The sequence below is a fragment of the Plodia interpunctella genome, chromosome 27, assembly GCF_027563975.2.
Source record: "Plodia interpunctella isolate USDA-ARS_2022_Savannah chromosome 27, ilPloInte3.2, whole genome shotgun sequence".
In the NCBI taxonomy this organism is placed as follows: Eukaryota; Metazoa; Arthropoda; class Insecta; order Lepidoptera; family Pyralidae; genus Plodia; species Plodia interpunctella.
Window position 1 is genome coordinate 5,148,049 of NC_071320.1, and position 22,306 is coordinate 5,170,354.

At 38.2% G+C, this 22,306-nt stretch overlaps 1 protein-coding gene across 5 annotated transcripts in view; it reads right to left on the reverse strand.

Annotated features, from left to right (window-relative positions):
* Positions 1-22,009, reverse strand: part of LOC128681482 (uncharacterized protein) — a 28,125-nt gene extending 6,116 nt beyond the window's left edge. For 2 of the 5 annotated variants that reach the window (XM_053765416.1, XM_053765411.2), the window contains exons 1-8: positions 21,458-22,008; positions 8,069-8,134; positions 3,616-3,783; positions 3,083-3,155; positions 2,467-2,532; positions 2,152-2,241; positions 1,093-1,149; positions 100-270 (exon numbers count right to left, since the gene is read on the reverse strand). In XM_053765416.1, coding sequence (XP_053621391.1) covers positions 100-270; positions 1,093-1,149; positions 2,152-2,241; positions 2,467-2,532; positions 3,083-3,155; positions 3,616-3,783; positions 8,069-8,134; positions 21,458-21,537 — 771 coding nt within the window. In that variant the 5' untranslated portion in view covers positions 21,538-22,008. Of the gene's footprint in view, positions 1-99; positions 271-1,092; positions 1,150-2,151; positions 2,242-2,466; positions 2,533-3,082; positions 3,156-3,615; positions 3,784-8,068; positions 8,135-21,457 lie in introns of all 5 variants that reach the window. The other 3 variants (XM_053765412.1, XM_053765414.1, XM_053765413.1) reach the window with 3 other exon arrangements.
* Between the last annotated feature and the right edge of the window lie 297 nt (positions 22,010-22,306).

The following is a 22,306-nucleotide window of genomic DNA, read 5'->3' on the forward strand; positions in this document are numbered from 1 at the left end:
ATTCGCTCATGGCGCGAATTATTCGCGTGACTAACATTTTTGCCAATAGATTGGTCTTACCTACTAATATTAAGTACCTATGAAATGTACAATACTTACTTCGTAATGTGAGCTTGTCATTGCAGGATGGCTGTACCTCTCGTCGGTGTCGGGGGAGCCGGCCCCCACCCCTCCCCCCGCCCCCGACCCCGCCCCTAGCCCCGCCCCTAGCCCCGCCCCCGCCCCGCCGCCCGCCGGGCCGCCGCGGCGGGTGGGGGACAGGGGACACGGCTGTGGAACCACGGGGAACTATTAAATATTCTGTACGAAATCGTCATGGTGACATTCTACGAAAAGTGCCTTATGGAGTAACACCACATCTAACAATCTATAAAAATGAACAATTGAAATGTCTCGAGGGACTTCCCTCCATAAGGAACCTGTTCTCGTGGAATGTCACGTGTGGAAGAATAGTGGATTGTCAAACTTAAATCGTGAATTGTGAAAGGAGGAATGAAAGGCCATCACCAAACAGTGGAAAAGAGACAAAAAAATGCTTTAACATAACAAAAACAAAAATATTTGGTTATTACGAAACACACGGGTTAGTAAAACAAAATAAATTTATTACAACAAACATGCAATATTTATTTTAAAAGAATAAACTCTTAATAACAGTCTCTTCGGGCAACAACGGCATTCCCAAATCAAATTGACATCGGTCGTAAAATCATAGGCGAATCTTCAAGATTAATTTTCTGCCCTGTTCCACTCTAAAGCACTGAACCCTCTGAACCAATTCAGTTCAATCAATGAATCCATTCATTGATTTGTTTCTTCTTTTAATATTCTTCGTTAATGTTTATAAAAAAATATGCGTGCGTATGTTATAAATAATGAGTTTCCTAAGTAAATAGATAATTAACTTTAATTGTTATCTCTATTATTATAAAGAGGTAAGCGTTTGTGAGTTTGTATGTTTGAGGCGGGTAATCTTCGAAACCACTGAACCGATTTAAAAAAATATTTCAGCATTAGAAAGGTACATTATCCAAGATTGCTATAGGCTATACATCTAGTCAGAAATAAAGTTGGCGCAAGTAAAGCGGTCACCTGAGCGTCGAGCGGCGCGGGCGCGGGCGCGGGCTCGGGCTCGGAGCTGTCGGAGCCCTGCCGCGGTCACAGCGACGGTTAGTACACACTCACTCATACAGATATACTCAAACTAGTGCCCGACCGAACATAAGGCTTACATTTCGTTAAGATAGAGAAAATTAAAGGCGAACCCAAATTAAATAGAAAATGTCCATGGACCCGGCCCATTTGCAGGCTGACCCTTGTAAAACTGGGCACACGATGAGGGACAAAAGACAATAGCGCTCTGTCCCTTTTCATCTAAAAAAATTATTTGTATTTTTTTTTACATTACGTTTTTACATATTACTGACAGAAAGGTTAGGTTTTAGCCAAAAATCACGATTCCATAGTTTCGGTCGGACACTACCAATATTAATATGATTATAATGACAAAGACACATAATGATTCAATTTATATACGTCCTATTATATTATATAGATTATATTAATAATAACCGTTACGTATATACATTTATATCATCTTTTCTGACATAAAATAATTACACACGGTTATATACAATAATTATACGAATAAATCAGTTATTTAATCATGGAGTATTATAGTTTTATGAACATGCGCACACTCACACGCGCATTCAACAAAAATAACACATCACAAGATAAACATCATAAAACTTTATATCCTATACAAACTATAAACACACTTTCACACAATATTTAGTACGGATAATCCAATATAAATAATAAACCAACTCTGTTTAAATTAGCTTCTTTTGTTATTTCTTCTCAGCAGTGGTCATTCTGAAATGCTAGTAGTTTGTAGCTTTTTGAGAAATAATATAATATGATTTAAAATATATGAAAATGTATCTGTCAACGTTAGCTATAGCCAGTCTGTCAAGACAAAGCTGTTTCTGCTTGAGAAACAGATTATTATACGTTCCTCAAGCGGAGTCACCTACTATAGTTCTTTCCTCAAGCAGAAACATGTACTTATAGTATTTTTCTCAAGTAGAGAACCTAGTACAGTACGTTCCTCACGCAAAGCCACAAACGCCCAGCAGCGTCACTGACCTCGTGCTTGTAGAAGCCGTCGGCCTCGCGCTCCGGGCTGGAGTCGCACGACCGCTGGCGCCGGTACTGGCTGTACGACTGCTGCTCCTGCTGGGGATATGTCTTCATGACACTTCACATATACATACCATACATACTTTACTATTACACACATATCTTCTGCAATAATATTTATGTACAGCTATCAGGTGTCCAGGTGCTGGGCAAAGACCTCCCTTCGTTGCTTTTAGTCCGATAATGCAATAATAGTTATATATAATAGCCTTCTGTAGATAGAAGATTTAAGTTTAGATCTTTATCTATCAAAACACCAACCTGTTGTGGGTACCCCTCGTCATCAGAGTCCGGGATAAGAGAGCCGCGACGCATCGCTTCTTGTACCTGGAACACCATTTTCACCATCAGACCCTGACAAGCTCTTCTTTATTTTAGTCATCGTTAATAAATCGTCAATATATATAAAACTCTCCCGCAGATGATAGCCACTACTGCTGAGCGTAAAAGTTGTGATTTTGTGTGCAAGTTTTTTGGAACTATCGACGAGCAGTAAGCAATCATTTAAAAATTACCACAGGAACGAAAAAAGAAACAAAATATTTCCACGGGAGCTTAGCACTAGTAATATATAAATCTGTAGAAGAGTAAAATGCTAAGCTGCGGACACCAGATGTGTCATATACGCTGCCTATTCAGTGGCCTAGGATCTTTAGGAGTCACAGTACCCTGTAATTCACTGCTTCTCTCACCATTCAACAACAACAACGCTAGCACTGCTGCTGGAGGGCAAAAATATATGAGAGTGAGGTACCAAGCTCATCAGACAACCCTTGTATTTGTCCAAGGGTTGTCTGATGAGCTTATATATGCTTATATGTATATATGGTCTGGGTTATGATAAACGCATAATTATAATTATAAAACAGAGACTCACTTCTTCTGGGTGGACGGCTACATTATCTAATTTTTCGAGATTCGGCAAATTTCGGAGCACAGTCATTCTGTATCTGAAAATTAATACAGAACTATATTAATTTCGATATCAACTGTCTAAAATTCAAATCCTAAATTCTTTATTCAACTATTAAGATGATATACATCACTTATCGACGTCAAAAATGTACTTAAAATTAAGTCTTCTGTCGACTTCCAAAGCACGGGTGAAGAAGAAGCGGCGCAAAAAACTTCCACAGCCTTGTCTTGTGTCTTCAAATTACCAGTGTAAAATAAGTACATTGAATTTAAATAAAAAATATAAATAAAACCGTCTTGTCATCCGGCCTGTTTTAGCGGGACATTTCTTCTGATGAGCGTAAGGTATTTGGTAAGAGTATTTTGGATCCTACATTTTTCATATATTGTTTTATGCTGATCAAGCAATTACGCATGCGTCCTGCCTGATGAGAAGTGGTCACCGCAGCCTATGGTCGCCTACACTAACTAATAAATTACCAAAATCAAACTCACTGTGGGTGTGTGGTGCAAGGGTTTTCGTCGAGCCACAAACTGGTCAAATCCGGCAACCGCCGCAGATGCCTGATCTCCCTCAGATCCCGGATCTCGTTCTTGCGCACGTAGAGCTCGCGCAGGCGCCGGCACGCCGCGAAGTCGCCCAGTGTACGGATCTTGTTTATACTGGAACAGATAAGCAAAATATTTTAGAACTTCGTACCGAATATATATTTATACTACCAAGGAGGCAAACAGACACACAGCCCATCAGATGGTAAATGGTCACTGCGTTACCTATTTTGTATCCTAGGATCTTTTGCCACAGTGCCCCGTAATTACACTGCCACACTCACCCTTCAACCCAACAACAATGCAAGCTCATGCAGACAAACTATCTACCTCTGATACGCATACAATTCTCTCGCCTTCGCCTGTTCCCTCGTGTTTCCATTCGGCGTCGCGGGCAACAGTTAATTACTACTAATATACTAAAGCTATTGAGTTTGTGAATAAGTTACCGGCTTCATTTCTGGCCGTGACACCACAAAGACCATATTGATCAGAAATTGTCTTTATCCTTAATCAATTATATGTGCGTGTGCAAATTTACAACCATCAATGCATTACGATTGGGCAATGGCCTGTCGCTCAACGCTCATTGGGCAACGGAACGTACGCCACGCTCTGATTGGCCGCCCTTGCGCGCGCGTCGCTTACAGCGGAACTATTAAAATAAATCATTTCACTTTTTGCTGGTAGCACTGCTAATATTATACTAAGTCAAAATACATATGTTACTGATACTGAACAACATTTAAAAATTATTCAATCTTAATTTTGCCTGTATTATGTACGGCCGTCTGCCAATATAGTTTTAATCTCTATAATAATTTTGTCCTTACCAATAATTGTAAGTCGCGGGCATCAGCTAGTTATGTATAAGTAAACTAGGGTTGGCAACCCTAGGTCCCCCTAATAAGCTTAAAGTGTCACAGGTCATTGTCTCGGCCTTTGTTGAGGAGACACAAAGGAAATGACAACTTGACAGATTCCGCGCGCCTGCCGTTTAGTGGATTGAGTCACGATCTCGAAGCAAAAACAAAGAGGAGTCGCCTTATTGCCATTTTTACGATAAAAGTTGGGAGATGACACGCGGGGCTGCGGCAGACAAGCGGGGAAGCGATTCCCATAGTATCGTCAGAATTTAAAGGTGTCTTCTACATGTAAATAATTTGGGAGAGAGAGGTGTTAAGCAAAAGTCCCGATGAAGTCTGGTGTTTGCTGATAACTGCGACTTCGTTCGCATGGGCACTATGACTCCGAAGTGTTATAACTACGAACCATAGTACTACTAATGTGTTATACATAATCGGTTCGCCAGTTCCGTCGCCGGTTCGGCGTACATTGCCGGTTTTTCCTTGCGGTAATTCGTACAAACTACCCAATGTTCGTCCATTCGCCTCGGCATCTGTCCGAGCCGGCACAATGTGTGCACGCTGCACTGCGCTCACGCACCGCTGGAGATGCGTTGGTCAGCCACGCACAAATTACACTTGTTTTTTTACAAGCTTTTATTTAGTTTCACCTGTCCCGATGTCTAGTAATGAATCTTTTTTTTTCAATCAATAAATGAATTTGTTTTGCAAGTTAAATTTCCCTTACTTGCGCTTGTCCTACAGTTTCCATAACAATGCATTATTATGGCAAGCATGACCTGCATTTTTTGGGATCCGCTAATGAAGGCAACTCCTCAAAAGTTTATTGCACGATCATGATTTTTTTGTCACGCATTGACTGCAACAAGATCTCTTTGAGAACAATAAAAGCTTTAAATAATAATAATATATAATAAATAAATCATTAAATTCATTTAAAGAACAATAAACATTTTGTATGTCATTTTTGACACAAACAGACATACATTAGCAGTATGTTTGACTTCGGGTCATGAACTATATTCATTCCAAATTCCATCAAGATCAGCCCAGCGGTTTAGCCGTGAAAGTGACAGACAAACTTTCACATTTATAATATTAGTGCGATAGTATATATAGTGCGATGGTATATAGGTATCAGAAATAGAAATCAAGAAATCATCAAAGAAAGTATGAATGAGAAGGAAGTGTTGAATACCATGGCAAGTGACACAGTTAAATAGAAGACGTTAATATACTGTGCAAACTCCACATGAATGGAATAAATGTCAAGAAGACTGTAGGATATTGCAAAATCTCGCGTAATATTCTAAGCCCACACACCAGCAGGTCATTCACTTCCAAACAATAATCATAAAATATAAGAAACATTAACTTTTATGGCACTCTGTTGTTTCCAAAACTTGATATTCGGACAACTCGCTCGATAGTCTTTTGGTAGGCTGACTTGTGTCATTTACATAAATGAATACGCATAGTACACACATTTGGTCAGACATTGATTCACAAAACCGTTTTTTACTCTGTAGGGAAAACTGATCCAATTATATATATTGCCCAAAGGGCGTAGGCGCAGAAGGTGACCACGAAAGAGATACGATGGATGGAACGATATTGATGGTTTCCTCCGTGCTGGGTGGCAACAGGCAGCCCAAGGATAGGGAGACCTTTGCCCAGCAGTGGGACGCATCCATAGTTGAACAAAAAATAAAAAGAATAAATATATATACTTGGCCCCAATTTCGCGCCCAAAACATCTCCCGCAGCGGTCCTAATCTAGGGCGGAACCACACGCCGCCCGCAAACTCTCGCTACAGAAATATGAACCTAAAGAACTAGATACAATTACGAGTTCCTTGACCGTCTAGACTGCAGACGGCACCTGACTCCTGGGATCTGTCTATTGTCCAATTATCTGTACTACTATCAGTATCATATATAAACATTATTTCTTCATAAAAAATACATAAATTAACACAAACTACGAAATAAATAAAATAATACAAAGAAATAAAATAATATGAATAATCGCGTCTTTGCCCCTTATGGGGTAGACAGAGCCTACAGTAACTAAACTCGGAGGCCATTTAACAACATTTAAAAATAAATGTAAATTCATGTTTTTGCAAATAAATAATATTTGTCTTTGTCATGCTAAGCTGTAAAACCTTGAGCTGACAACAACAATTGGCAATAACACCATTCCTAAAGTGGGTTGAATCTTTTATGGTTGATTTTACTGACTGACTGAACCTGGCCTTTGGGGCGACTGGACTACTAACGACTCAGCGTCCCAGCGTAATAAAGTACCAGAGTTACAAGTACCACACAACGCCTTACATAAACATCTCAGCGGACAAGACAATCGAGGCCCAACGCATCTGCATATTTATCTAAATAATTTGCATACACGCGCATCGTATTACGCAAGTGTGGTTATCGCCGTAGAAGTTGAAGTGTTAGAGATTATACTTCAGTCTATCATGTTGCATGTAATACCGGTTCCACAATATCAGTGAAATCTGACAGATGGCGAAGCGACTGTACTTAAATTGCATATGCGTATTGTACGTGAGCTTCTTTTACAGCAGAGAAACGCCAGCAAATTATACGTCGAAAACGCAAGTTTGTGGAAGTGTCCGCGCCCCGATAGAGATCCGCTATAGTGGTTGACAACAACAGCGTGGCCCATCTGTCATTGATAGTTCCAAATAATGTGAGGAAGTCAATTTTAGCCAGAAATAATACAGCATATAGTTATAACGTTATTATACGGAGAAAAAGTAATCTGACGAATGTGTCTTAAATCGAAACATAGAACTAATTAAAACATACCAACATAGAAAGGTAAATTTGGAAATAGTTTTAAGACCAAAGATCTACGTGAAAATGATGTGCAAAAAGACAAATTATTAATTAATAAATGTGGAACAAATGAAACTTTTCGCGACTTAGGCAAAGCCACTTTCAGTCAGCCATCAGTTTGACCATTGCTTTATAATTAGCTGCGATAAAATGCCATTAACGTAATTGGTCTCACACGAGCTGTTCACGCCATCGCCGGTAAGGATGCAGTTCCACTAGTTATGCTGGGAAATGTGTGGTATAAATATATAAAATAAAGTCACGTTTGAACTCGGTTCTGTTTGCATACCAAATTTCATCCACATCGGTTTAGCCGTGAAAGCGTCACGCTTTCATGAGAAGGAAGGAATTGAAATTTATTTGCATTAAGCGTGGTCAAACAGATGGTACAATAGTCATATATGTTTTGTCGTTTCATGATTAAGTAAGTAAGTTTAGACAGACTTTCGCATTTATAATATTACTAGCGGTCTGTCCTGGCTTTGCTCGACAAAATCAGAACAAATTATACATCAAATTATATATCTAAACCTTCCTCAGGAATCACACTTGGTGAAAACCGTACAAAACTTCATCCGGTAGATTTTGTGTTTATTACGTTCATACAGACAAGACAGGGGGACTTCTTTTTATAACATCTAAGAAAGTATAGACTAGTAATCGATTACCTGAGAGCCAACACCTCGACGTTGGGCATCCTCCGCAGTAGACTGACGTCGCCGAGTTCCGCGCCCCTGCAACAAGCATATCGTCCAGTTAATTAAAAATATGGATTTTATTTAACACGAACACCAGAACCTGTCGATCGGTTGGTCAACCTGGGTGTGGATGTATATGCTGAGACTAGACCTATTTTATGAAATCCTCATGCCCTACCGAATAATACGCCATACGAATAAATGTATTTGATAATATTCATTAGGAAGATCTAGAATAAGATAGATTGGCTGTTCACTAATGAAATCCAAGGACAAAAACAAAGGCAATGAGTTAGCTAACAACTTAGCCTATATATATGAAACACGTGCGTTATAAATGTTATGACATAGCAATTATCGTCGAATATAGCGCAGTTTTCATTATGTTTTTGTCTTGTTTTATCGTAGACATAGAAAACATTTGTACAAAAATATACTTTTTGTCGCAGGTAACCAGGAAGACATGAATTAAAAATAAAGTACATTGTTGGTTGAGATGTGAGCATACATATCTAACAATGGAGGCGATGATTCACTTATCAAGGTGAATTAAACGATTTCAACTAAAACGAACAAGATTCAAACTCAAACAGTAGCGACGGGTAGCGTGAGTCATCCCCATGTCATCCCAATCATCGGAATGGACAAAAAACCGTCAATCGATATCGATACATCGCGTTCTCGAAGTTGTAATCGATTGTCAATTACACGCGGTTACATTACAATACAAAGTTTGGGCTGAATTGCTTGTATTCGGCCGTATAAAAGCCAATAAAAAAAATGGAGATTCTTCTCATACCTATCACTATTTTTTCTCGACTAGCTGCGCCCCGGGGCTTCGCTCCCGTTCTCTTTCAGGATAAAAAGTAAGTTCCCTATGTGTCATTTCAGGTTATTTTCTACCCGTGTACCAAATTTCATAATAATCGGTCTAGTATATAATGCGTGAATAGGTAACCAATAAACAAATAAACTTACTTTCGCATTTATAATATTAGTTGGGATTCTACCAATAAGTTCTCCAGACGTCGAGTTTCACAACTTTTGGCTCTATCTGTCTCGTAAGGGATAAAAACGTGACACTATCTGACGATGTGAAAACCAAATAAAAAGCAGTCCTCATAAAACCATCGCATGTGAAGACTTCATCCGTCATAATAATAGGCTGATCTTTTAGCACCAATAAAATTATTGTCTACTGTGCTTCGCGTGTCTGACTTGAATGCCAATAGCTATTGACCTTGAGGATCGTTTTTGTTATAAATTCGATTTCATTATAATGCTATGCGATGTTTCGGAAGTGGAAATGGGTTAAATTACATTAATAATTTACAACCTTGAGGAGTTTAGACTTGAGTAGCTAATTTTAAGATTTACTCTGATTTAAGTTAAAGACTACTTTAAACTAAAGTGTATTTTGTATCTGTCTATCAATTTTAAATATTATAAAGTGCGATAGTGACAAAACAAACTTTAGCATAAAGTATGCTTTACCTTTATTATGAGTAACAGAGTTAGTTTTGAAGCCCCTTTAAAACGCGAAAGAGAGAGTTATAAAGAAAAAAAAACACAAATAATACCTGTATGACGAATTCATACTATCACGATGATGACCTACCACACTAGACGACATAACAGACGGAATAATATGTTACAAGGATATGATAATACAAACATAAGCCTACTACAAAGCACAGAATGATTTCACTTTCATCAGTCGATGACCGCTCACAATCGTACGAACATAACTGTACACAATACAATGAAGATTCACTAGATATTCAATCTAAAACGACTGATAATAAATCTGCAATGGATATAATTAATTGGCGGTAACGTAGTTTTAATGTAAAAGGAAATCATAAATGTATTTGTAGTGTAAACACAAAAGGTGCTGGATCGAATCCATTGGAAATTGACTAGAGAGTCAACCTGAATAGCGAGTATAAAAACAGCAATGAATAACATTTGTGACGATAATGAAGAAGTAGTTCAAGAGGAAGTACTAGGTGCAATCGTGGTATAAATAGAAAAGTTGGCAGAAGAATCGAGGAAACCACATAGCACTGATGTATTTAAAGCTTAGAGGTGCAGAGTTAATTAAGTAAGTTAGATAAACGCAGAAATTATGATAAATGGTATATATGTCCTACTAATATTACAAATGCGGAAGTTTGTGAGAGTGTATGTTACTCTTTCACGCTAAATCTACTAGACCAATTGTTATGAAATTTGGTAGAATTTAATTTGGAATAACACATATGGTACTTTTTATCCCGTAATTCCCACGGGACCGAAGCCACGGAACGCAACTCGTATATAATAAATTTAAATATATTTAAAAATTTAACGAGAAATAATGCCTGTGAAAGTCCAATTTCTAAATAAATAATTCGAACTTGAATAGCGTGCTTATTGGTTGAATTGGAATTCTAAAGTAGTGGCCGGTTATTTACTAGCACATCGTCTATGAAGATATCATTAGTTTGTATCCTAGATTAACTCTTATACTGCAATCTTCCCGGTAGAAGCAGATGGAAGATTATTTTCCGTTGCTCCTACACCAGCATAGAAAACAAGATTTTTTTTCTCTCGTTCTCTCATCTTAGTGCATTCGCGTCTTTCATTCGGAGTTTGAATTTGTGGAGCCGCCAAGCTTTGGGTCAGATAGTCATATATATCTAAATCCAGTCCCTGTGCAAACATCTCATAATAACTTTCGTTTTCGGCGCTCCGCAGGCGGAGTCTGCGTCATAATATACTGGTTTGCTTTCTAATGTTATATCAAAATGTCTGCGTCCACCCACGCGACTTTTGTAAAACTGAATGTCATTTCAATTACGCATTCTTCTTCTTTTACTACAGAGATCTCTGAGAGAACTTCAGAGATAACACTGCATGAAATTTTATTCAAGATGCCTATAAAGTAAAAACATTTATTGAGAAATTGACTTTGAATTTGAGATATTGTCATCAACATCACAGTATCAATATTTTTGGAATACAATTTATGATCCGGATCCAGATGCTGAAGGGAATTCAATACTACTTTTGACAAATACACTAAATAAGTATATTTGATTTGACGTAAAAGAAGGACAAACAAACAAATACAGACCTTAGACTTTGGGCATCACAGCCAAAGATGTACCAAAGCCCTAAGCTTTATTAGTTGGCAGTCCGAATGCACGCACCGAGCTACAAGCGATTAAAGGCTTACCCACCCTTGTTGAAACTGTGTTTATTGAACCGCACACGCCCTGTGTCAGGTGGGCACGTCACCGACGCACCCTTGTTATAGGACACATTCGATAATATACTCAAACATCATGAACCAAGATTTCCATTTCCTTGGCAACTTTCGTGTTGACGTCTAAAAAGAAACATGGCATCAAAAGATTTATGGAAATAAAAATAAGAGCGATCACGTATATTTTTAGACGTTCGCAAAAAAGGCAAATTATGGTGATTCAAATGTTTGAATAGGGCTCGGCTTTTCATAGAAAATTGCTGTCTGAATGAGGAAAGGAAAGTTTTGGGTACTTGACGAATCGTGAATGACAGACACAATGGATTGGTAAAAGTTTGTTATGTACAGATAACAGCGCATACCTTATAATAACTATTTAGAATCATTGTAAATTCGCCCCTATTGCCGTCGACGACGTCGCAACGATCCATACAGGGTAACCTAATATGGGCTTTGACTGTACTTTAGAGATTGATACGTTTTCGCACGAGTCACGACACTGACAATAAAATTACACTGAAGTTATTGTAAGACCTGTACAAGCTTAATGCACTGCCATCATAGCATCACGCATTCTGTCTCTTTATTGTATTGATTGTGACTAATTGTAATATCTTAGGGAAAAAGCTATGTTTGTTCAACAGCTACCTTAAATATTGCGTTAATAGTGATGTCTTCTTAATAAAAGTTGTTCAAAATTTCAGTTTTTTATGATGAGTTTAGTTTTATTATTTTTTTAGAATATAACCTAGAATATAATTTAACCGCTTAGTCCACGGGAGGGTATGGAACTCTAGGGTGGGATCACTTCACCGTACATGGTGACAACATCTGATTGTCTGATCGTTTGATATGGTAATGATAATGATATCGCCCGATATTCAGTCATGGCGACAACTCTCGCTCCATAGTAATCGGCTGAATGAAGGCACATCGCGCAGTTTGAACGTGAGTTTATTAGTATAATATGTACGAAATTTACCGATACCGTGCCGGCAGGATATGGATGTGGTGTCGGACACCGGTCTATCGAAACAAACGACACCGCGTGCTGCACGCAAGTTGTCACCGTGACGATTCAGACAACTTATTTGTTATTCATTCCACATTTGGTAATGCACATGCAGTCTATCTGTGGCACTGGTCGGTTAGTTATGTCACTGGTCGTTACCAGACCAAGAAAACATAGACGAGGGACGAGGGTAACCAATGATAGGTTTCCACACAACTTCCTAATTCCATACAATAGCTGATGTCAGCGCTCTGTCTCGTTTCTTGCCATGTATTCTAACACGCACATCTCATTTTTGTATGACGCCAAATCTATGTATCTAATGTACCTAGTTGAGTTTCAACTTTTCCTTCAATCAACAATTTCATGAAGTTGTGATTTCAACGGACCAAATTATTTTGATTATGTAAATTCAGGACAAACCTCTTTGTCCTGAATGACACGCCCTGTCCTGGTGGTTGGTCACCCCCTGACTACCACGTGACCCCCTGACCTGATTGTGCATCCAAATTACGTCAAACTATTAGGCTAATAGGCAATATTGTTATTTCTAAAGCAACGGAGAAGGCAGTGGAAAACATTTTGGATAAATTAGGCACTTACTATAGAGGGACAAATGATACATATTTATTCGATTGAATCCTCTCTATAGGTACCAGTATATCATGTACAATTATATAATAAAAGAAAATTATTTATTTATAGGATGTATATATGGGACCAAAGCAACAAAAAAGCCACAAATTACTAGCATTTCCAAGAAATGCTTGCAGGAGAAAACCAAACCACAGTAGTAATTTGTTTGCTATAAACACTCCACACGGCCGGGAAGCGCCGCACCATCTCGCACATCAATCACCGATGAGCGATGGTCTCCTTGGAACCTGATTACTGCGTCATTGTACCTAATGGCTGCTCAGAATCTGCGGGTAATTTATATACGAATACTATTAATATTAGAAAACGGATAGATCAATTAGAAAATTAACAATTTCTGAGAATCGTCAGTCTTTCTCGAGTGTGTTAACACTGCCGATATCTAGTGGCAAGTAGTCGCATATACCCAAGTCAGCTAAACTGTCAGTTTTCCTTCACCGGAAGCAAGTGACGGTCTGATTGGTATACAAACTCATGTCGCACGAGAAGGATTCCAACCTGGGACCAGCTTCAGTAAACTCCACTAAATCAGTTTGCTACCAAATAAATGAGAAAAAAAGAAACAGCACTGGAAAATGTTGATTTGTATTTAGAAAGGGAAATATTTTTATACACGATATAATAAAGATAATTTCCTTGGCCACAAATTTCATAATGGATTGCGATTATGGTGTGTCCACGCGGTCTGCCCTGATCGGTCATAAATCGAGGTCAAATTCCAACAACAAAATCATTTCGTATCGACCCATTGGTTGTTTATACGGATATTTATGGAAACTAAAACTATGATAATGGAAAACCAATAAAGAAATGCAACACAAGTCTCAAACATACTTTGTGGCTAATTCAATATGTGTTGTATGAAGTACCTAACCGTTGCAAAACTGCGCACACGAAAAGGACAAAATAAAATAGCGCTCTGTCCCGTTTCTTGTCATGTACCTATTTCTAATTCTTTTCTCTTTCTCATACGAGCAAAACGTTCTACGTTCAAAACGATTAATTAAAAATATTGCCAGTCCTTACAGGTACATATATTGATGTTGATTGAAATCACAATGACATATGACAAAAATGATACTAGTGTTTTATCGATCCTCAAATGAAAACAATAAACCAAAAGTTATAACATATTTTATACATAAGAAATAAAACAAGCTATTTCAAATTTGACAGTTGACACCTCACTATTATCAGGTCTTGCTGGCTCGCGCCCAACAGGGCTGACCCACTTCTGGCAAGTCGTCGATATACACTAGTTCAATGTCCGGCCAAATATTGTGCCACGTGGCTTATGTTACTTTACGACGAATAAGAATAAATGGAAAGGCTCGATAGAATATCAGAGTTCCCCTGTGTTCTCATTCAGATCATCGTTGTCATCACAGAAGACAACTAGGGATGCCTACGACCGTGCGAAGACCGGGAGATGATAGAGTAGAAAAGCAGACCCTGGGTTACGACACTCCGAGAAACCGAGAAAAACCTCAGAAGGTTTTCTCGGTTGCTTCCTCAGCAGTTGAGTGTCGTAACCCAGGGTCTTCTTTTCTACTCTATCATCTCCCGATCTTGTGGGAGAGATTGATTACAGAAGAGTTTGGTTAATTGACCTTTTCTTTATAAAGTGAGAGTAAAATTTATCAGGATCGTGGCAGGTCACTGGCAGGTTTCCATCTCTAGTCTCTGCCTACCCCCACGGTAGACGTGCGTAATACAGAGTGATTATAATCAATTTGTTATCGTAGTTTCAAATTCACGTAACAAAAATGATAATTAAGTAAATTAAGATATACAGAACAGAGGCGTAAAATATTGTTGAACAAAATTTACGAATCAATAACAACGGAACAATGCTAATAAATCTAATTAATAACTGTTAAAATGGAAAATACGAGTACTTTGGCGAGAAGAACCAAATTCATAAATGATCAAAAAATACTTAGCCGTACGGGTTCCAGTAATACCTATAGCTTCATGATCACAGCCGCCGTCTGCCGAAGGCTGTAAACTTGTTCGACACACGACCTGCCAGCCACCGTATCGATTGTCCATAAACTTCCATTACGAGTACTTTGAACTTGCGAAGTCGTTTCTCATTCTAATTCAGAAATAGATTTTGCGTCTTTGATCACGATGATTCATTAAACTATTGCATAAACATTTCTTACCTTTTCTTCTTTAAATAATGTTATGGTAAAATTATTAAAAAGAGACGTTTATTTGATACGAGTACATATAGGAAGCAAGCATAGAACAATCGCGTAACAGATCAAACAGAATGAAGAAATAATCATGAAATGAAAAATATTAAAGCTACAAAATACATAGGTCACGAAATTGAGTCATTAGATCATACAACACTACAACAACTCCACTCTTGAATGGGGGAAATAGATGGATGGATTTTCTGAGTTTTTTTTTTAGATAGAATAGTAAGCAAATGTGTTGCCTGTTGGTACAAATTATGTTGAAAGAGAGATAATGAAAAATGATGTTGCTCTAAATAATGGGAAAACATTCAATCATACTTCAGGCTACCTACCTCTAGAGGCGACGGCCGGCGTAATGGCAAAAATGTACGACTGCATTCGCCTTTAGAATTAGACAATTTACATTTAATAGATTTTGTCGCAAATTGCTTAGTTTGTATTAAGGAAAATCCAGCAATTCACGTCGAATTCGCCAAAATTCAGCTAATTCTTCAACGATAGTGCATACGATGGTGATAAAAAAGATAATCAGGCTCTAATTTAGAGCGTAGACATAAACGAGTTCATCAGTAACCGACACAATAACGAATGATCTTCAACTGACACTGCGGGAGCGGTCCTGGCCACTGAGTCACCGGGGTCGGGAGACAATGAGGTGGAAACATTGGATTATATCATTCGTTTATTTTTATTCCTGACCTACCTCTTACAACCTTGGAGATTCGATGATCAGTATCTGTATATTTCAGATTTTATAATTCTGTACGAGCATATACTGATCATAGTTTCCATAGTGCCAACGTGCACAGCTCGCGTGCTACTCAAGGGCATGTGGTAGGTACTCCAAGTTCGTAAAATTTCTTAAAAATTTTACGATATAGTTTTACAGTGTCCCGTCTTTATGTCGGAGTAGTGAAACTCGAAAGGCACATTAGAAATATGGCAGGCTATTGATGAATCATTCACTATCGAGTGAGTTATTGCTAACACTGGCGTTAAATTTTATTCATGTCGCCTAAAGACATCTGACACGAGTTTTACGACTACCCACCAGACATTTAGTGGCAGTAGTCGCCGGCAACAAACTTCACTGCAGCCTTTTCTCCAAAGACGTCAATTAACAAATATAGGTCTTATAAATATATACATGTGGCATGATTTGCTGCTGTCACATCTTCAGGAGTCAACTATTTGTGTCCAGACACAGCCAAGTCAATCGACCATAGCTTGCCTAAATAATGTGTTTACATCCACATACTAAATCTATTCAATTAACCTTATTGTGTCCAAGTTCATTTGGACCAAGTCCTCACTGACTCACAAGTCCTTAACCTTGTCTGTCCATATTATTGATATGCTTATAAATAGACATATTTTCATTACCTCCCTTTAAATACGCCGTGAAAAATATACGAGGTTTTCGATCAATATCTCGACGCGTGGGGTTGATTCCATAATATAACACGGCCATATTAACTCCAAATGGAGGGCTCTGGACTGGGCGGCGTGTGATTCAGCCCTGGAACAGGACCACTCCACATCCACGCGTCTCCCGTAGATGTGTACGACGCAACTAAGGGACGCATAATCTTGGCAGCTGATAGACAACTATAGCATCCTCGGTGGTTGACGTCAGGTAAAACCCCAGCCGAATCTTTAAACTTTTATTATTTACACCAATTTCGCTGGCTTTGCGTCGACACATTCTAGAATACAACCGAGAACAAGGGAGATTCAAATTCGAAATGTATTCTACATAACTTATTGACGTAAAAATTTTACTTAAAACGTCTACCGCCGTCTTCTTTCTAATTCCAAAGCGCAGGTGAAAAAGAAGCGGAGCAACAAACTTCACCGCAGCCTTTTCTTCACGTCATACCTATAACAAATTCGGCAGTCTAGTTTTATGCTAATACCACACTGTCGCCAAACAGTTGTTGAAGTTTGGCAGATATTTCATTGCGGTAAATAAAAGCATTCGCGTCAGCATCTGTCTGAGTTCGACGACAGTGTGGAGCCGGACAGATATTCTATTCTCTCTGGTATAGTACTAAAGTTATAAGTGTACGATGTATCGCGCGAATCTATGCCAAGGATCATGGTAACGTTGAACCGTAACATATCATATTGCAAACAGACGTGAGATCACATCTTAATCTTGCTACAGGTCACACAAGGCCGAGATAAGTATACTTAGAGAAGTTTAGGTCAACTATGGTAAAACGCAAAATCTTAATGGCACGGAAATTAATACATATAAAAAATAGAAAAGAAAGGAAAACGCGGATATAGGTACCTATTTTACTCAAAATCAAATACTGAAGGAAAAATATACTAACTACCTATACTCCATTTTTTCTTACGGGTCCTAACATGAACTCAATGACTAGTCCCCGTATATGTATATTTATCTTCACATTACTTATTGTGAAATTTTGTTGAAAATAAATCAAATACATTCAAACCTATACATTCCAAAGAAAGACATTGAATAACGAAAGACATTTCCTTAAAATTTTATTTTAATTTATTGCTGCAAAAGCATAGAGACACGGTAAGATTTAAGACTTGTAAAAAAAAGCTGATTTTACAAACAACAGAACTTGGAAAAGACAACAATATTTTACTGGTCTTCGTAATAAGAAGCGATTGTCGCATCAAACAATCTCATATAGCGGTTTCCGTCCACAAATCACAACCTGTGTTGAATGGGACGTCTACACAAGCATTACCTAGATTTGACAACGAGTCGTGGGAAAGTGTACTGCGTTATAGTCATTGACGTGAATCGTTCAATTAGAATGATTTGGTACCTACCAATGTAATGGCGGCTATACATTATCGCAATACAGTTTGGCGAACTTTGGCGAATTCGGCATACATTGCTGGTTCTTCATTACCTCGGAAAGAGGAAATAAAAAAACTCAAGTCTACACGCAAAAGCGCTTCTTTAGTTTCTCTTCCCACGCGATCGATAACACACAAGACAATGCAGATCAGTGACGTCATCTCGAAGGTCTCTGCCAGCATCCGCTGCTCAGGGACACGCATTGTCTTCAACACAATCAACCAGATCGGATAACGCCTATTGATCTGTGCTTGTAGATTTGTCATCATCAACAACATATAAATAAAACTCTTCTGTAGCTGAATGAGAACTGTCTTACACTCTTACCTATACCCGAATGTCCGATTGTGTTCGGGGTGTGTGACTGTGTCGCGGGTTAGCGTAAAAAATAACCTTAAAAATTTGATGATTTCCGCTGTGATTTCGCCTGCCTGACGTCAAGCCTCTTTGCGAATGGCACTACGAACTTCTCCAGAATTCATGGTCACTTTTTAAAATTAGGAGTGGAGTCCTACTCTAGGGCCGACAGCCACACCTTTCATTGGATTAGTTCAAGCTTATTTATTTGGTCTGACTACTATATGACGGGACGCTGACCACTGTACGAGTTGGGAAAAGTAGGAAAGCGGACCCTGGGCTCCGACGCTCAACTGCTAAAGAAGCTATCGGGAAAACGTCAAACGAGAGAGGGAGAGTTTAAGCGTATTCATTTATTTACAGTTTAATAATACATAGGACAATTTTATTTTATTTTTTAATATTAATAGTTTTATGATGACCTCGGTGGCGCAGTGGTAAAGTGCTTGCCTCTGAACCGAGAGGTCCCGGGTTCGATCCCCGGTCGGGTCATGATGGAAAATGATCTTTTTCTGATTGGCCCGGGTCTTGGATGTTTATCTATATATGTATTTGTTATAAAATATAGTATCGTTGAGTTAGTATCCCATAACACAAGTCTCGAACTTACTTTGGGGCTAGCTCAATCTGTGTGATTTGTCCTAATATATTTATTTATTATTTATTTATTTATTTATTATTCTACCTTGAACTAAGCCAACGCAAACTTTCAATTTAGTTTAAATTACCCAGACATGATCTCAAAAGCTAATTCCACAAACATATACCTAGTTCAATCACAGAACGAGCACAGAACCTTGGAGCAGCACTTCCCACATTCTCGCACTGCACCATATACGGTGGTAGTTACTGAGAATACAGAGCGGAGGGGTGATGGAGGCGGGCGACCTTGCAAGTTATGGCGTCGCTTTGTTATCTGTGGCTGTGACGCACTGGTTATCTGGATAAACTAAGGATACATCGTTTTTATTCCAAGATTTATGATGCCTTGGATGTCAAGCAATTACAGGAACTATTTCGACCTGTAGCTGCGAGGAGTCTATCAAAAACGAAACGTTCTGTCGACGAGACGTCCGAAAGTGAAATTCTAGTCATGTTGGTTGGTGAGAAGGCCTACCACGAAACATACAAACAAGTGGCACGTTATTAACGTTCATTATTAATGCTATCTTTTTTTCCCATATCGAGTATGCAAAAAAAATAAAGAACGTGTGGACGCACTGACGTGCTACACGTTTTATTTGTTTCATAGTACAGGTTTCATGGTCAATTCAAAAAACTTCTGATGGATAAAGCTTGCAGAATCGAGCTATGGGATATCCGATTTCTGAAAATAGGAAATTAAGTACTGAAGGTGCTGCTTATTTCAAATTAAATTGTGTGCCTATAATTAGAATGATTACAATACACTTAACTTTCATTGTGATTGTCACTTGTCTTGATAAATGATCTTATCTATATAAGATATCTTTTTATCTACTCTCCTTTTACAGTATTAAGATAAGAGTACTCATGATACAGATATACTACATTCACATTATTTCTTTGTCTCTATAATTTCCTCACAGTGCCCAGGAGTATCGCAGTCCCCAAGGAACTATTACCGGCTCTAATCAAATTCAAAATTCTTTATTCAACTTAGGATGATCACCAAATGAAATCTAAAAACTTTCAACCCTGCCTGATATAGGCACATCAGCTGCAGAAGCTGCCTGTCTTCAATAAATAAATTTTATTGACACTTAAGTCCATTGTCAACTTTCAAAGCTCAGGTGAAGAAGCAGCACAACAAACTTCACGACGGCCTTTTCTCCAAGGTTGACATCCTTGATTTTTTACCATGATATCACCCTATATGGTGATGTCATGGTAAAAACAGAGTTCCCTTTAGTTACTACTTCCACACAGTTGTGCTTGGAATAAGAAAAGGAATAATAATGATAAGGATATTTATATGATATCCTACTATATTGATATGGTGAGAGATTCCTGCCCCGGAATTGGGCCAATCTAATAATGGATGTTGTATGAGGTGATAAAGGGATAAAAATAATCCTCAAAGGTGGCTTTGGGCAGGCTCAGGCAGGCAGGTCAGGTATAATAATAATAATGCTCCTTATACTCAGGAAGTGCTCCTATAAAACCACTGAACGCAATTTTATTTATTTATTAACACACAAAACAGATTTGTATTGTTCTAAATTATAATCCAATAGATTTTGTGGCTTATTATGTGGATGCTGGACTACATAGACTCCCAGCCACGAATGAAACTAGAAAGTTGACAGATTGAAAAAGTTAAAAAATAGAATTTCATGCAAAATCTAACTGATCAGATTTCAATGAAATTTAGAACATGGCAGAAACTGTAATAACACTAGTAGTTATTACCCTGAAACTCAGAGCATAAGGTAACCTTAATGAGATATTATATGTATGAGCTTTAGATAGAGTTTAAGGTTTAGATTTCTTCAACAAACATTAATGTGTATCTCCATGTGAGTAATATAACAAGTTGTTATACAAGATTTTTGTGTATTGAACAAGTGCTAATTAATTAGGCAATAGACCCTCAAAAACAATGACTAATTTCTAACACTCATTGTTAGCCTCTCAAAATTATTATGTAAATTACCTGGGTAGGCATGTGGCTATTTGCAAATTTATTTCTTTAACTTAAAATATTTAAAAAAAAATGTGCAAATTGGAGCCAAGTTTTGGTGCATCAAACAGCCTTGACATGATTTCTAAACAGCCAGACAGAGAAAAAGCCTTAGAAAATTGGAAACGCTCCATTGTAGAGGCTGGTAGGTAATATCACAGGAAATGAAAAAATAGAGCAATCTTGAATCACGCAAGCGGGAAGGTAAGGGGTAACGAACGGCCGGCCGTAGTTTCAACTTCGCTCCACTATTATTTACGCCACACGATCTCCACGGTAGCATTACATGATTTCACACGGCCGACGATGATTCAAACGACGATTTTTTACGCTAATTGTAATGAAGACACTCTGTTAACTTACCAGCAGTTGAGTTTCTTTATCGCCGACAAATCTGACTGTTTCGAACGAGCGATCACCATTTCCTCCGTGAGACGAGCCATTTTCACTGCACTAGCACTATATGTTTTTAATAAAAATACAAAATTAACGTTTTTACTTCGGTGCGGGAGTGCAACCGCTCATCGTGCCGATAACACGGAACGGCGATGCGGCATGGGCGCGAACAAAAACTGAAAACAATGCACGATCTTCGCCCGTTCACTCCTCAGTCCTCGAAAGTCGATGGAGGAGTGCGCGTTTCCACAAACACCGACAAAAAGGAACGTCACGAGTTATTTACGTGTGACGGACGATTACATTATGACAAATATTCCCAAAATGACTGGTTTTAGACAAAAGAGATATTCAAGTACTACCCGTGGCTTTGTATATATATTATGAAAAAATAAACAACTAAATAAGACACAGCAATAATACAACAACTGATTGTAAGTAAAACAGTGCCAATTCCGAATCTCATTAGAAAATGGACACAAGAAAAAACAAGAAAGACACAAAAAATTTAGCAGTCTGTCATATGGTTATGTCAAAAGAATGTCAAAACTTAATGTCTTAAATATTGATACATTTTATTTTAAAACTTATTGTTAGGCATAAAAGTTTTGTGCCTGCACTCTACATTATGTTTCTGTGAAAAAACAAAATAGAAAAATAGGTCGACATTTTTCACTTCAATTTTGAATGCATTGCAACTAAATGTGATTTTTAGATAGACGATCCAATCCAAACTATTATCACTGGAAAGCAATCGGGAAAATGCTCAGATTAGAGAATCCAAATACCACAGATTTATTTTCCAAATCCTTCAAT